At 41.6% G+C, this 15,871-nt stretch overlaps 2 protein-coding genes across 3 annotated transcripts in view; one reads left to right on the plus strand and one right to left on the minus strand.

Moving 5' to 3' along the window:
* The window catches only part of BCL2L13 (BCL2 like 13), an 80,753-nt gene extending 77,522 nt beyond the window's left edge, over positions 1-3,231 (plus strand). For both annotated transcript variants that reach the window (XM_044679503.1, XM_044679502.1), the window contains one exon: positions 1,957-3,231. In XM_044679503.1, coding sequence (XP_044535438.1) covers positions 1,957-2,730 — 774 coding nt within the window. In that variant the 3' untranslated portion in view covers positions 2,731-3,231. The remainder of the gene's footprint in view (positions 1-1,956) is intronic.
* An 8,175-nt stretch (positions 3,232-11,406) lies between these two features.
* BID (BH3 interacting domain death agonist) overlaps positions 11,407-15,871 on the minus strand; it is a 32,726-nt gene continuing 28,261 nt past the window's right edge. The window contains exon 6 of the mRNA XM_044677537.1: positions 11,407-11,575. Within this exon, the coding sequence (XP_044533472.1) occupies positions 11,564-11,575 (12 nt within the window). The 3' untranslated portion in view covers positions 11,407-11,563. The remainder of the gene's footprint in view (positions 11,576-15,871) is intronic.

Genomic DNA, 15,871 nt, shown 5'->3' on the forward strand with positions numbered 1-15,871 from the left:
GGGTTGGTGAGCATCAGTTCCTGGGTTTGGGGGGCTTTTAAAAATTTTTCTTTTGGGTTGTGGGTGTAGTTGACCATGGAAGCAACTGGAGCTGCTTTATCTTTGGGGCATGATTTTTGTTTTAGAAAGGTTTCAGAGATTGAGAATTGTGATCTGAGAAAATGTCTAGTTTGTCATCTTATGGCTTATGTGACCTACCAGAGCTGGGATTTGAACTCAGATCTTTGGACTCCAAATTTGATGCTCTTTTACTGTACTATGGTGCTTCCAAATTTAAAAAATATATATCTGGAGTAAATACAAAATAATTCCTGTGGTCTAGGGCACTAGCAACATGGAGGATCAGGATAGGCCTTGTGTAGGCAGTGGAAGTAGACTTTTTCAAAAAATTAATTAAGAATATTTTTCCATGGTTACCTGATTTATGTTCTTTCCCCCTCCTCTTCCCTTCCCCCATCCCTGAGCTGACAAGCAGTTCCACTAAGTTATACCTGTATCATTGTTCAAAACCTATTTCTATATTATTAATATTTACAATAGAATAATCATTTAAAATAAAAATCCCCAATAATATTCTCATTGAACCATATGATCGATCATATGGTTTTCTTCTTTGTATCTACTCCCACAGTTCTTTCTCTGGGTATGGATAGCATCTTTCTCATAAGTCCCTCAGAGTTGTTCTGGATCACTGCATTGCTGTTAGTACAGAAGTCCATTACGTTCGATTGTACCACAGTATATCTGTTTCTGTGTACAAGGTTCTCCTGGTTCTGCTCCTTTCACTCTGTATCAATTCCTGGAGGTTGTTCCAGTTCATATGGAATTCCTCCAGTTCATCATTCCTTTTAGCGCAATAGTATTTCATCACCAGCAGATACCACATTTTGTTCAGCTATTTCCCAATTGAGAGACACTCCCTCATTTTCCAGTTTTTTGCCACCACAAAGAGTGCAGCTATACAAACATTTTCATTATTATTTCTTTGGAGTACAGACCTAGAAGTGGTATGGCTGGATCAAAGAGCAGGCAGTCATTTAAAGCCCTTTGTGCATAGTTTCAAATAGCTTTCTAGAGTGGTTGAACCAATTCACAGCTCTACCAGCAATGTATCAGTGTCCCAATTTTGTGGAAGTAGACTCTTGAAGAAATCTTTGAATTCTGAGAGGCAGCAGTTAGGAGGGAGTAATTCCAGGCTTGGGAGGCACAGTCAGTGGAAAGGCATTGAGACAGGAGCTGAAATGTTGAATATGAGGTGCAGTAGATAAGGCTGATTCATCTGGAGTTCACGTAAAGGGGAATAATCAGCATTAAACTTGAAAGGTAGGCTGGAGCTAGCAAAGGGTTTTACATGCCAAGCAGAGGCACATATTTTATATTATTAGCAAGAGGGCAAGGATATAAGGCCCAGAAGACCTCAAGTGACAGGGCAGATGAGAAAACCAAATGTTTTTCCATTTCACTTGGAAGGATTAGAATTAGTGACTCGTCAGGCAAGTGGTATAAATAGTTTTGTCACTCTTCTCGTTCACATCTCTGCTAAGGACTGGGTGGGTGGGGGGAGTCAGAGGGGATGAGGGAGAGGAAAGGAAGGGGTGAATGTCCCTGGCTCCTGACCGCTTCATAGGATCTCTCTTGGCTGACTTGAACATTGATGAAATGTGGGCTAAACAGGAGAGGCCGAGTGCTTGTAGTGCATTGAGTGTTGGACTTGTGGTGAGGAGTTCTTGGGTTCAGTTTCAGACTCTTCTCACGAGCTCTATGACTGAGCAAGTCGCTGTCTTATCTGTAAAAACCAGGCTCCTGTGAAGATCAAATGAGGTGAACATGTAAAATGTATCACAGACCTTAAAGTGCCATATAACGTTGAGCTACACAAGGCTACTTGGAATTTAGGAAGGAAATAGGAGAAATTCTTTTTCATCTTTGCTAACTCAGCTTCTTCTTCTTCATCAGGGCACTGTCTTTAATCTGGAGTCAGAAGAAGAGGACCCTGGAATTATTGCAGAGGACAGCAATGACATTTATATCCTCACCAGTGACAATTCTGCGCAGGTCACTCCTCCAGAGTCTCCAACGGTGACCTCCTCCTGGCAGTCAGAAAGCTTGCCTGTCTCTCTGTCCGCAAGCCAGAGCTGGCATACTGAGAACCTACCGGTGTCCTTGGGGCCCGAGTCCTGGCAGCAGATCGCCATGGATCCTGAAGAGGTTAAGAGTTTGGATAGTAATGGTGGTGGGGAAGAAAGAAGTGAGAACAACTCTTCCAATTCTGATATTGTGCATGTGGAGAAAGAGGAAATACCAGAGGGGATAGAAGGGGCGGCGGTGGCACTGCAGGTCCAGGGGCAGTTCCTGGACGCCCCTGCCCCCTTGCTTCCAGACATCACTGCCACTTCCTTGGGACAGGTCCCAGAGACGGGCTCATTGTCCTTTGTAGAACTTGAGGAGGAGGAGCTCAGAGCAGCAAAGGAGAAGATGGGTCAGCCTCTGTTGAAATCAAGCCCCAAAGCTCATGAAGGGGTTCCTCCCCCAGAGCTGAAGAAAATGGTGCCTCGGGAAGGAGAGCTAAAACTAAGGAAGGAGGGCCTCTCTGAAGACCTGTCCCCTGCCGGAGAAGAGAAGCACATTCTGTTGCCAGAGGGCAAGTCCATCTTGCTGTATGGTGGCGCTGCTGCGGTTGCCATGTTGGCAGTGGCGGTTGGAGTGGCTCTGGCACTGAGAAAGAAATAGCAGATTATCCGAAGGGAAGGAAAGCACAAGGATGACTTGGAGTGACGTTACTAATGCAAAAGTCCACAGACGTGTCCCTCCTGTGGATTCAGACACTGTAAGCATGAGAGAGAAGGGTTAATTTAGTGGAATTGGTTGGGAATTCCTGGGGGCAAAAGAATTCGTGGCAGACCACCTGAGCAACTGACCTGTCTGTCGTTTACCCCCCTGGAATTTCTGTTTTCTTAAGGTCCGGGCTGTGGTCGCAGCCGCACCAGTCCATCCCTTCTCCTACCCCTCCTCTCTCTGTCCTGTAGCATGGGGGAGCCTCCCCTGGTGTTTCAGCTGCCTCTCAGGTTCTGCACTGCTCCTTTCCATCCCCAAGTTTCTTCTCAGTCCCCATGGGAGAGTGCTTGCTCTATACCTCTGCTCTTACCACTCAAGTCCCCAAAGCTTTCTACAGCTCTGCCTTGTCAAGATGCTGCCTTTAGAACTCTGAAAACTCCCCCCTAACCAGAGATAACCCAGGGTTCCTTAAGCAGTCCAAGTACAGGGCAAATCGCTCCCCATCAGGAGGAGGAATTTCATTCTTTCTTGGAGACTGAAAGTCAGACCAGGTGACCTACTGCGGTCCCTTTTTAGGATCATCCTTTTCTCCTTTCCAATCGTTTCCCTCAGTGGTGGGATTGGCTGTCTGGCCACTTGTCTGTGACATTTGCTTTTCTCGTTTGCTGATTGTCAATCTACTGGCAGGTTACCGTTCAGCGGGATGAGGATTCTCATCCCATTGTTTATGGAGCCAGCTGACAACTGTTGTTAAGTACAGAAAGTCATCCAAATTTTGTTGAAGTCAAGGCAAGAATCTGGGGGACCTATAAAGTGAAAGACTAAGGCCTACTCTGGGGTGTGTGTTAGGCCTGATCATTCCAGGATGGGGTCACTTTAATGTTGGTTCTTCATGCTTCTTGCTACAAAGTAAAGTAAGTGATAAGTCAAAAGGAAATCAAAGCAATGGATCCCGGCCAGTATAGTTAGATTCCATTCAATATAATTAATCTCTCTCCCATCTCTTTAGCAGAGTTTCAAATTCCTTCCCCAAAAGAGGGGTAGAATAATGTCATTTTATGCTTTTAAGGTCACAGTGTCATTATGGAGGTAGTACATGCCTAATGCAAAAAACTATTTCACACTCATCAGAAAATGTAAATTACTTTTTTTGATTTTGTAATTTGTAATAAAATTACCTTAAAAAGACATCTACCTAAACTGATCACATAAACCTATGTGTTTATGTGTACTTTGTTTTTGCATTTCTTTTCATTTAAAAAAAAATTCTTTCTGGAGCAATACTATTTCTTAGTTGGCCAAGAAAATAACTAAAATGTGTTTGTTTAGCTTCTGTAGTTTTATAGACACATTGTATTTTGCCATTTCCGAGGTTTGCTGTAGGAAATTGCTTAGGGTTTTGTTTTCTCTGGGTTTTAGTGTAGCTCAAGAAACAGCCAGAATCAGCACAATTTCAAATTAATTAAGAACCAGAAAACTCCTCGAATGTTGTTCTTTGAGATAAATGGCAATCAGATTTAGTTTGTATGCATTTTAATTTTTGCATCTTGAGTTTGTCTTTTTATTCAAATAATCACTGGTGACTAAAATAAGAATGAAGAGAACTGATTAGTTTATCTTGACTTTTTAAAATAGTAAAATAAAATTCATTTTGGTCATATTTTCAAACCCTGGGCTTCAGCAGGTGCTGAATACATTAAAAAAGCACTAATAAAGGCAAGACCAGGTTTTTGAGTTGTTAATTAGTGGAATTTTGACCATATAAGTTTGCGTGTGTGTGTATGTGTGTGTGTTTGCGTGTGTTTGCTTGCTTGCTTTTCCCTTCAAGAAGGGGGTAAGAAAAAAAAAGGGGAGACTAAAGTAGTGATTAGCTCAAATAGGATGACTTTGCTTCTCCTGTTGAACGCAAGCAACCTATATTTTTTTTTTCGCCAAATCTGCTGTTTCTTTACCTCCCTTTAGCTTTCTAAGACCATTTTTGGTTCTTGGGTAATGTGGCACAGACTTCTTATGTATTACATACATTGTCTGCATTGCCTTTAACTCCCTAAGTCAAAATTAAGGTGAAGATTCAAGACAGATTTAATTTGTTTCTGGAAATCATCTTTTTTAATCTTCAGACATCTCCTCTTGTTTGCCTGTGTAGAAAAGGGTGCTTCCATTCTTTGGAATACTGAAGAATACCTTTTTTTATTCTCTGTTTCCTATTGCCTGGTTTGAATGGAGTATTTATCTCCTTAACAACTTATTTTAACACTTAGCAAAGAGCCAGGCTAAAAATCTAGAAATAAAAATTTGATCCTTGTTTCTATGCTAGGGTAAATGAACATTTCCCCAGAGCCTTCCCCCTGCCATACTGCAGGGTATTCTGTGGGTGCTAAATTAATTGTAGTTGATAACTGTAGGAAAAGAGACACTTCTGGGGGAAAGGTGCAAGTGTTAATCATTTCTTTCACACAATTTTCACCCTGAGACATCTTCGAACCTTAGATATCTTCCCTGCACCCTTTGTTTTTAACACAATCCTGGGAAGTTCAGACACTGGTATAGTTGGGTCTTTTTTTTCATTAGAGAAATAAGCAATGGGCATAGTCAGCAGCCTTGGTACGTAGTAGGTGTTCTGTTGCTGACTTACTGTTTCATTTCTCTATGCTATAATTTCCTCTTCAGTGAAGTAAGCTTAATAGTTGGTGCTTGCTTAATAGTTGATTTTCTGAAGGTGATATGTGAAGTAACATAATACCTTAAGAAATTTCTAGCATTTTTGGTCAGAAATTCTATAAAAGGAAAGGGACTATTGATAGGTTATCTTTCCCTTGTTTCATTCTGCGATAGCCACCTTCATGAGTTTTTTCTCTTTTCACATCACCATGTAAGAATCTGCAAAGAACTTGAGTTGATGATGACAACTATATATAACTCCGAGACTCCAAAAGGTGGCCTATGGAGTTGAGTACTCTTTTTACTAGCGAAATTATTTGTTTGCAGCTAATGATTTTTGTGAAACATTTGAACTTTTGGGTTTTTTTTCCTTTTATATTAAGCAGCATATTACTTCTGGAGTTCTTTACCCATATTGTCAGTGTATCATCAAATTCTCATTTGTCATTAGGAAAATATATTCTCTCCTTTCCCTTGGAGTATCGTGTGAAATTCTTCCCCTCCCCGCCAATCCTTCAGTGAGAAAGTTGATCTCTGATGTGATTGGCCTAAATTTAGGATATACTTGTTTCCAGGTAAGAATTTCATATAAGGTTGTGAGCACGTCCATTGTTCATAACTAAATTAACACCAGCTCTGAGTTAATGAGGGAGGCTCTGAAGCTTTTTTCTCCACAATTATTCAAGATTTTGTTTATCTACATTAAAAACCTCATAAGATCAAGGGCTTCTCTTAGAAATGAAGATGTAGAAAACATTAGGGGGAGATAAATTTTTGTTTGGTTTTTAAAGGAACTGCTCTTAAGTTTTGTGTATTATCAGGGAGAGAGTTTTCATCTTTCAAATAAAGGACCTGGTCTAGCTGATAGCTGACACCCTTTCTAACCTCTCTGATCTTATGGTGGAGCTTATTAAATCCTGGGAGAAACAATAGATCATTTAAAATTTGCTAGTGTAGGAAAGTAGTTATTACTAGTACCCATCTTTTTATTAGTTTATTAGTTATTAGAAAAATAATGAGCTTAAATTTTAAGTGTTTTTACATCTATTTTAGGAGCTTCCAGTTTTGGGGAGTAGGGATCATGCCATCATTCTTGCACCTTTCTTTGAACTCACTGTACTCTCCTTTTTGTTTTGTTTTCTCCCATAATTCACAAGTCAACTGGGGGAACCTGCCACCACTACTTAGCCCAACTGGAGGTCATGTCTGCTGTCAGAGAAGTAACTTAGTCATTTAATTTCCATCTTAACCCAGTCAGGAAAGTTGGGGTTAGGTCATGTTGGGCCAGCGTCTGACGTTTGTCAGCACTTTGATTCAGTGTTGATTCTCTTGCACAAACCTGGGAGGATAACATATTGCCAGGTAACCTGGTCTTGCCTAGGCGTTCCGTAGTTCCCTTATGAAGACGTACCATCCAAGGACTCTGGTAAGATAAAAGGATGAATCATGGCTAAAGGGTGAATACCTATTTTGATAAGCCAAAACTTAATACCTTTCGATGCCACTAGTTAAAGAGAAATATGTAGGTAGTTAGGCTTTTTCCTAAGGGTCTTCCATTCCTGCCTCTCATCTGAAATAGAAGAGCCAGGCCACTCCATGAGGCTTCAAAGCAGTGAAATGCAACTTCCCAGCTCCCTCTTCAGACTATTAGGTGATTCTAGCCAGGCTAGATGGTGTTGTCCATAACTGGAAATCACTGGATCCTCATGTTTACACTACATATGGCCACAGTCCTGTGGCTTCTTAATATGTAGAGCTCAGGTTGAAATTATGCTCAGGGACGTCTGCTAGGCATTGCAGTAGACCAGAAAGCAGAGAGGGCTTACAGCCACTTTTTTTCCCCTTGTTTCACTGTAGCAGAGAGGAACATTTGTGATGACCACTTCTTATTCATAAACTCCCTCCGTATTGCTGGGAGGAGGGAATGCTAACTAAACAGCTTTTCTATTTAGAGTAAAGTTGTTCATATTTTAAGGTATCTGGCTTCTTCCCTTCCCTTGAGGGGGCAAGAGGGAAAATTAGCATGTCATTTTGTGAACGAATATAATTGTTCTTGGCACCTTCTAGTAGAAGCAATGCTCTTTGTAGGGAATTTTTTGGTCAGCCTTGACTGATGTGATCCTTTCTAGATTTGCGCTTTGTTGCTCTTGTCTTTTATTTTTTCTCTTTCTTCCTTCAGATTAAGTGCCTCAGTTCCTGCCTAACCAGTTTCCTGACTGGTTTTTGGTCTTCATTATGTTCTCATCTCAAAGACACTAGAATTTAACGAGTCTAAAATCTCACAATCTTGCTTGTTCTTTTCCTATTTATACCACAGTCTGCATTCAGATTATTCCAGTATCTGGTCTGTCTACCTTATAGGTGGTTCTTCATTTTCTTCTTCTTTCCTGTTGCTTGTCCTTTGGCCATTTCTCCTCTTGCTAGGTAAAGGGGTCAAAACCCAGAAACAAACAAAAAATCAGTTGGTTTTGTTTATTAACAAAGGATTTGTGGGCGAGCAGTTTGGGACTAATGACCAACTGAAGTGCTAGGGACATCTCTCAGTGTCTGTGACCCATAGAGAATTTGCAGCACTAGACCCCAGTCAGTGCAAATATCTGTAAATTGGCTGTCTCCAAAGCCAGACTCTGTACCTGAACACCCTTTAGCAACTAAGATGGCAGGTTGGAAAGATTTGTGATTCGAAATCCATCATCTTGCTTCCCGAAATCCAACGTCTTTGGAGGAAAGAGCTTTTTATCTTTTTCACCAGTGACAAATGAAAAACAATTCTCTGAATTTGATAAGCCAACCTTCATTTGTCTACATTTGCATCATTCATGGCCAATTAAAAATCCTCCAGCCCATCTAAGTGAAGCGCTGATATCTGGTGTGAACCCATCTCGAAAATCGATTTTAATGTAATGCTTTTATAATGGTCGTTGGGAACAAGACTAATAACTGTTACAGGCTCACCGTGTTGCATTAGATGTTTTTTTTATTATATGTCTATTTTATAGTTCTATTTATGTCCGTGTAATCATTGTATTTGGTGGTTGAATCCTCACTTAACTGAAACAAAATATCTTAGGAAACAAGATCTACCGTTGTTGTAAAAGTTATCTGAATTAATTTCTATTTTGAATTATCTTAAATCATTGCCCATGACTATCACTGGCAGTTTATAGTTGACAACTTATATTTTAATTTTTTTTCTTTTTCTGAAAACTTCTCTCCCATTTCCCCAATTGAGGAACTTTATTGTATGGCTATACAATGCACAGAAAATGAACAAAGCAAATGTGAATAGCCTGACTCCCTCATATGGACGTATACTGATTTATTTTCATCAATAAATGACTTGTTCCTGGGTCTAATGTTTAAAAACGAAGAAGCAGTTCTCAGTTCAACTTTCTGTGTCTTTCTCTTCAATGTGGTGACGCTGTGTCCATTTTAGTGAGCTCTCTTCATTTTAGGACCCGTTTGCTCTTTGACGAGTCCAACCAGGTCTGAAGATGAGAACTTCAATTTTTTCTGTAACGTTCTAGCTCTTCAACTTCATTTGAGCCCTGAAGATGACCTCCATTGCCTTAAATTCTTGAACCTCCTATTCCTATGAGGGTTCCCAATGGGAAGGCAGAAAGCGGGATAGCCAAGCTCTTGAGATGCTTCTCTGACAATCACCACGATCAGCCCCAGGTGACGGATGAAGGAGCTGGGCTCCAGAGAGTAACCGTGTAACGTGAAGCAGACCACTTGGTGCCAGGCTCCAGGCGCGGGACTCTCCCCACCAGCCTGTGCTTGCCCAGGCCGCGCTCTCCTTGCCACAAGTTCTGTTACTAGACTTTGCGGGTAACATTCCTGCTTGCTTGGTTTCAAACCACTTACGTTTTAGCTCAGCTACCACCTATTCCACGTTCTCAGTAAGCCGCTAGACTGGAGCCTGTTTCTTTTAAATATTGTTTAATATTGTGATAGACAAAAAGGAAAAAAAGTATTCCCTTTCTTGATCGAAGAAATTCCTGGTCTCAGAAAAAGGCCCGCGTGAGTTCTGATGAAACACGTTTCTTTACAGGATGCGTTTCCCAATGTCCGAGTCCCTTTCTAGGGACTGTGTTTATTGTTACCATGAGCGTCCCGAGCTTTTCCTGGACGCCCTTTGGCCCGCGTGGGCTCAGTAGAACGGGGGAGGTGCTGTGTGCAAGCATGAATGCTGGCACGGCCAGGGCAGAGGGTTCCTTTCCGTGGGGCTCTTTCAGCAGGCTGCCTCCTTCCCCCTTCTTGCTGCAGCTGCCGGGGGGTCTCTGTCTTGCTTTGGCATCGGAGGCGAGGGAAGAAGGGGCCGCGGGTCTCAGCTCTCCTCCGATCCTTCTCGCCTCTCTGCGAGTTAGCCAGGGACACCGAAAACAGCGGCTCCCAGCCAGAATATGTAAATAATAAGTATTGAGCAGCAGGAGGCGGCTTCCTGGAGGCCCCGGATTTCCGCTTTGTGGACTTGAAGCCAGGAGGGCCATCTAGTGAAAACGTAGTGGCGACCCGGCTGAGGGGCCTTTAGAGAACCTCCTTACCCATAATCACCTGTTTTCACGAGGTTCTGCTTGGAGTTGGGGGTTAATGACCCACTTGGCTGTGGCCCAGTCCATGGTTTGAGTGAGCACTTGCAATTTCAAAGCCATTGGTGCCATGTGGTTTGTGGGGTTTTTTTAAACGGGAAGAATATTTACTTTTTTCAGTGTTTTCTCCGTCTAGTGAATTATACTTAGCTTCTAAAGGGTATGTGCATCCTTTCTCCAACCTTCCCTTTCCTCCTTTCCCTTTAGATGGAGTACTGCTTGCTGTAAGACCATACCCTAAGGTTGCACTTTAATAAACAATAAAATTCTTTTTTAAAGTGTGCCCATTTTTTTCTTATTTTAATTTACATATTTTGATGGTTATTGACTCAGGGAAACTAGCCACATGTACCATTTTGGCTGTGTCAGTTTTCAACCCAATCGGAGAGTTATTTCATGAAGGTTTTTAAGTTAAAATAAACTTAAGGAGCAAGTTAAGTGGCTCAATAGATTTAGAGATGGGAAGTCCTAGGTTCAGTGTGGTCTCACAGACTTCCTAGCTGTGTGACCTTGGGCAACTCACTTAACCTTTTTTTGCCTTGATTCTAAGATGGAAGGTAAAGGTTTAAAAAAAATTTTTTTTTTAAATAAAATTAATTGGAGTATAAATTCCAATCCATCCAGGACATGTGATCTTTTAAGACGACTCTATCCAGCTTTCCCCATGTTGCTCTCTTCACCATGGTTTTCACACATATTAACAATCAATTTTAAATTTTACTTCAAATTATAAAAAGCATCAACAACATCAACAGGATTAAATTACATAAAATCTTTACCACATAGTCTAGAAAATGAAATGGATCACAATAGGTCTGTTACTATTATATTCAAGTTATCAAATAAAATTTCAAGTATAAAGTTGAAACTTAGCCCTGGAACTTTGATCCTTTCTCCCTTTTTATACACCTCTTTTGGGAGTAAACAATAGATACCTGGATAAAAGCAAAGTCTAACTATGCCAGTGGTGTCAAACTCAAATCCAAATTGGGTCATTAAACCATACACAAGGATCCCCCCCCCCCCAGGGCAGCATTATTGAGTTAGAATCACTGACATTAATTATGTTCTGTCTTTTTATTTAGTTCAATATTTCCCAAGTACATTTTAGTTTGGGTCACCCTTGGGAGTGCTGCTGTCCCAATGTGGCCCCTGCATTTGACACCTCTGCTCTACTCTGTCAAGAAATGAATGACAGAGCTTTGGTTCTGAGGCAGCTCTGCCTGGTCAGGAATTCAGAACAGATGACTTAGCATTCTAACAGAGAGAGCTCTTTGTTCAGGGGTACAGAGAACAATCACTTCTGTTCTTCACTAAGTCACCAAATTAAAAGTTCTGTTTGCTTTTTTAAAAACATAGGAAAACAAATAGCGTGGCATTTCTGTCTCTATTTCTAATGTTTTTATTCTTGTGGACTAACATCTAAAAATATTTGTTTTTCCTCTTCCATCAGAAGCTGGCCTGCTTTCCCCAAAGCAAGTTTTAAACATTTCAAATGTTTGGGTAAATTAGATGACCTTTGCAAGGAAATCCGTTCATTCCGTCTCCTAGAGAAAAAGGAACAAAAACAAGAGTTAGAACGAATCTAATGAAGTAGTCCTTTAAGCTAGAACAAGACCTCAGAGGTCCGGTAGTTGAATCTCCTCCTCCTACAATGTGGTACCCAAGATGACACAGCAGGTGGCTGTGCTGCCATTTGAATGCCCCCAAAGCCAGCAGCTAGCACTCCATCACTTAGTGTTCTAAGGTTCCATAATGACTAGTGTGACCCCAGATGCCACGGGATCTACGTAAGAGTGACACAGCTAACATTTTTTTCCCAAATGTCACACACTAAAGGAGAAAGCCCCCCCTTCTACATGGCTGCTACAGCCATAGCATCTCACACCCCTGTCAATATAACATTTTCAAACTCACTTGTTCCTTAAGGATAACTAATCCATATGACTGAATGAGTTCGTTTCCCTTCACACCTTTTAGGCTTCCTAGATCTACACTGATACACGTGGAATGCGTGTAGAAATATCTTGGCCGCTCCTAACAGCCGTTCTCTATCACCTCTGCCAGTTGTTTGTTAGTAAGACTAAAAGTTTTAAAGCACTTTGACTTGGAGACTTTTATTTATTGAGTAAACCGTCCCTCGGCTTCTTTGGTGCAGCAGGCAATAATCAAAAACCTTAAGGCTCTTCACTGTAATCTTTTAGCTACTGTGGTCATACATACCCATTTAACCCTCAACCATTTGGGAGCTTGCTGCTGAAAGCAGTGGCACAAGGCCTGGTATTTGGCAGACCTCTTAAAAGCTCTATTTCCTTTGGCCTTTGGGGTCTAACATTGCTGATTACACCCTAGCTCTACTTTAAATGGATGTTATCATAGAAAATGCAGTTGGTAGCCCAGAGCAGTTAATTTGAGAGATCACTGGTGAATATTAGGAAATGGTGGGAAGTCAGCTTGTTCACGCAGAAACTGTAAAACCCCTCAGGATGACTGCTTTGGAAATAATTCAGATATACACGGAACCTTTCCTTTCAGATGAAGTCCTCAAGTAAGGTGTATCCACTTGTCACTTCAGCACTGATTCATAACTTGGGAAATAGCCTGCAATTCTGGCAATAGATGAGAAGGGTGGGTGCCTCAGAAAATTTTCAGGGACTTGAATATGGGAAAAAGGTCCTCTGGCACATGGAAGATTTTATATCATTCTTTAGGTTCTTTTCCCTTTCAATTTCCCCTCTCTACTTTGCTTTCAAATACATGGTTTTAAAATACACTATTTTTTTAAACCCTTCCTTTCCATCTTAGAATCAATACTGTGTATTGGTTCCAAGGCAGAAGAGTGGTAAGGGCTAGGCAGGGAGGATTAAGTGACTTGCTCAGGGTCATGCACCTAGGAAGTGTCTGAAGCCAGATCTGAAAATACACTAACTCTTCAGGAAGTGAAAGAATTTTAAATAAGGTCCTGGCCATCTTGACCTACCCTCCACATGTAGGGGCCTGAGAAACCACATTACTTATTCTACACAGCTCCCATTTTGTCTCTGATCATAACACAAATGGCTGCTAAAAACCTCAAAAAGTCAGAGGGGAGAGAAGCCTTGAACTTCAATTCAAAATCACTTCCCACAATTCCTTCCCAGATGATAACAAACCTCTAAAAGTGCCCTATTTCCTGAGAACTGAGTTTATTTGCATCAATTTTCTTTTTCATTAGGCTACCAGAACCATCAATAGGGAAGTGAGTATATTGTACACAGGTGGTCCGTGAACTGGTCTGAGCAATCATTATTCCCATCTCAACTTTAAAACTCTCAAATGGGCTGAAGTGTCTTGATTGGCAAATGCCAAACACCTAACCTCTCTCAGACTGGCCTTTTCTCCTCTTCCCTTATCCCTCCCCATCACATCCACACACTTCTACCTGCTTTGAACACAAGAATTAAATCAATGTACCATTGCTTTTGGAAAGGTGATTCCTTTCCTAGACCAAAAGTCCTTTCCCTCACTGCCACTCCTATTTGTGTTATCTTCTCTTAGAATGTAAGCTTAACACAGCCCATCAGATAATCTGTGTCTCCTTTTCCTGCCCTCTTCTGAGCCCCCTGGAACTTGGCTTCTACTCTCCTTCAACTGGAACTGCCCTTTCTGAAGTCACCAGTGATTTTTAAATGACCAAAAAAATCAAATGGGCTTTTTTCAGCTGTCATCCTTTTTGACCTCTACATCCTTTGTTTGGCCATAACCTATTCCTAGATACTCTCCCTCTCTAGATTTTCTTGTCACCGGATTCTCTTGGTTCTCCTCCTCTGTGAATGCTCCTCAGTCTCCATTGTGTCCATGTCAAGCCCTTTATCAGTGACTGCCCTTCAAGAATCGGTCCCTCCTTTATTTCACTTGATCAAACCAGCTCCTATAAGTTATCAAATCCATAGAGTTGATTCATTCCCCAATCTTTATATCTAGCAATAGCCTTTCTTCTGAGCTCCATTCCCACATCGCCAGTTGATTCCCAGACACAGCTCAAACTAGAGTTCCTGTGGATATCTCAAACAACATGTCCCCAAACTCCCTGTCCCATTTCCAGCTCTCCTGTTCCTTATGAGAGCAATACCATTGTCTTTCCCCACATGAGCCAACAAATCTTGTACTTTCCAAATCCGCCACATCTATACACATTCCCTTTTCTTCACTCATATGGCCACTATCTCGGTAGTAAAATACCAGAAAGATTATTAGACCTAATTGGCCTCCCTTCCTTGAGTCTCTCCTTACTCTAGTCCAGGGGTTGGCAACCTTTTTGGCCGTGAGAGCCATAAATGCCACATTTTTTAAATGTAATTTCATGAGAGCCGTACAGTGCTCACAGTGCTGCTCCTGTAACAGCGCCTGAAAAAAAAATGGACTTTATGGCTCCTGCAGAAAGAGCCATATGTTGCCGACCCCTGCTCTAGTCCATTCTCCACTCAGTTGCCAAAGCGATTTTCCTAAAATACAGGGCAATCAGTGAATGAAATATATCAGCTTAGGTATAGGGCACCATGCTAAACATTAGGGGTATAAAAAGAGGCAAAAGGATTCCTATCCTCAAGGAGCTTACAGTCTAATGGGGGAGACAACATTCAAACAAATCAATACAAAATAAGCTACGTACAGGATAAAGAAGGAATAAGAGAGGGAAAGCACTGGAATTAAGATCCAGGAGAAAGTGGGATTTTAGTTGGGACTTAAAGGAAGTCAGGGAGATCAGTAGTCAGAATGGAGGAGTGAGAGCTTCCAGGCATGGGGGACAGCCAGAGAAAATGCCCAAACTCAAGAGATGCAACAGTCAGGAGGCTGATGTCATTGGACTGAAGAGTACGGGGTGGGGAGGAAGGTGCAAGAAGGCTATCAAGGCAGGAAAGGAAGGCACTGGAATTTATTCAGTGAGGTGGGGATGAGGAAGCAGCAAGATGGGCCTTTAGCTTCGGTAAAATCACTGCAGTGACTGCATGGATGATGGACTGGAGTGGGGAAAGACTGGAGAGAGGCAGGCCCTCCAGGAGGCTATTGTAGTAACGCAGGTGGGAGATGATGAGGGCTTAAGCTTGAGGGATGGCAGTGTCAGAGGAGAGAAGGGCTGTGTTTGGGAGATGTTGCAAAAGCAAAGTCAACAGGCCTTGGCAACAGCTTGGATATGGTGGGGTAAGAGTTAGGGAGGAGTCCAGGATGAATCCCAGCCCTGAAGGACTGGGAGGATGACTTTGCCCTTAAAAGTAAAAAGGAATTTAGGAGAGGGAAGGGCTTAGGGAGAAGAGATAATGAGTCTGTTTTGGACCTATTTAGTTCTGGGTCTGACTGAATCACCTCCTTTTATTTCCAGGATCAATGGAAAGTTCTATATTTGGCATTTAAAGCACAAGCTGCACAACCTGGCCCCTTCCAACCTTTCCAATCTTACACTTATATCACTGCAAGATCCAACTTTAATGGACTATTGGCTGGTCCTTGCATAGACCACGACATCTTCCAGTTTTCTATTTTTGAACTGATTGTCTTCCATGCCCTTCCTCAGCTCCACTTTTTGGGATCCCTGGCTTCCTTCAGGATTTAGCTCAAAAATTCTTTCTGAAAGGGAGTTTTCCTAGGCCCTTCCAGCTGCCATAACATTCCTCCTCAAGCTTATTCTTCACCATTTCTATATTTATCTTGCTGGAACCTAAATACATGTCAACTTCTCCATCAGGAGTGCAGGAACAGTTTTTGCTTTTCTTTGTACCCCAAACACTTAAAATATAAGATTTTAATAAGCGTCTATTGCTAGTCTGCCACATAGTCAATGCTTAATAAATATGTTTTCATTCATT

The sequence above is a fragment of the Gracilinanus agilis genome, chromosome 5 (genome assembly GCF_016433145.1).
Source record: "Gracilinanus agilis isolate LMUSP501 chromosome 5, AgileGrace, whole genome shotgun sequence".
NCBI lineage: Eukaryota > Metazoa > Chordata > Mammalia > Didelphimorphia > Didelphidae > Gracilinanus > Gracilinanus agilis.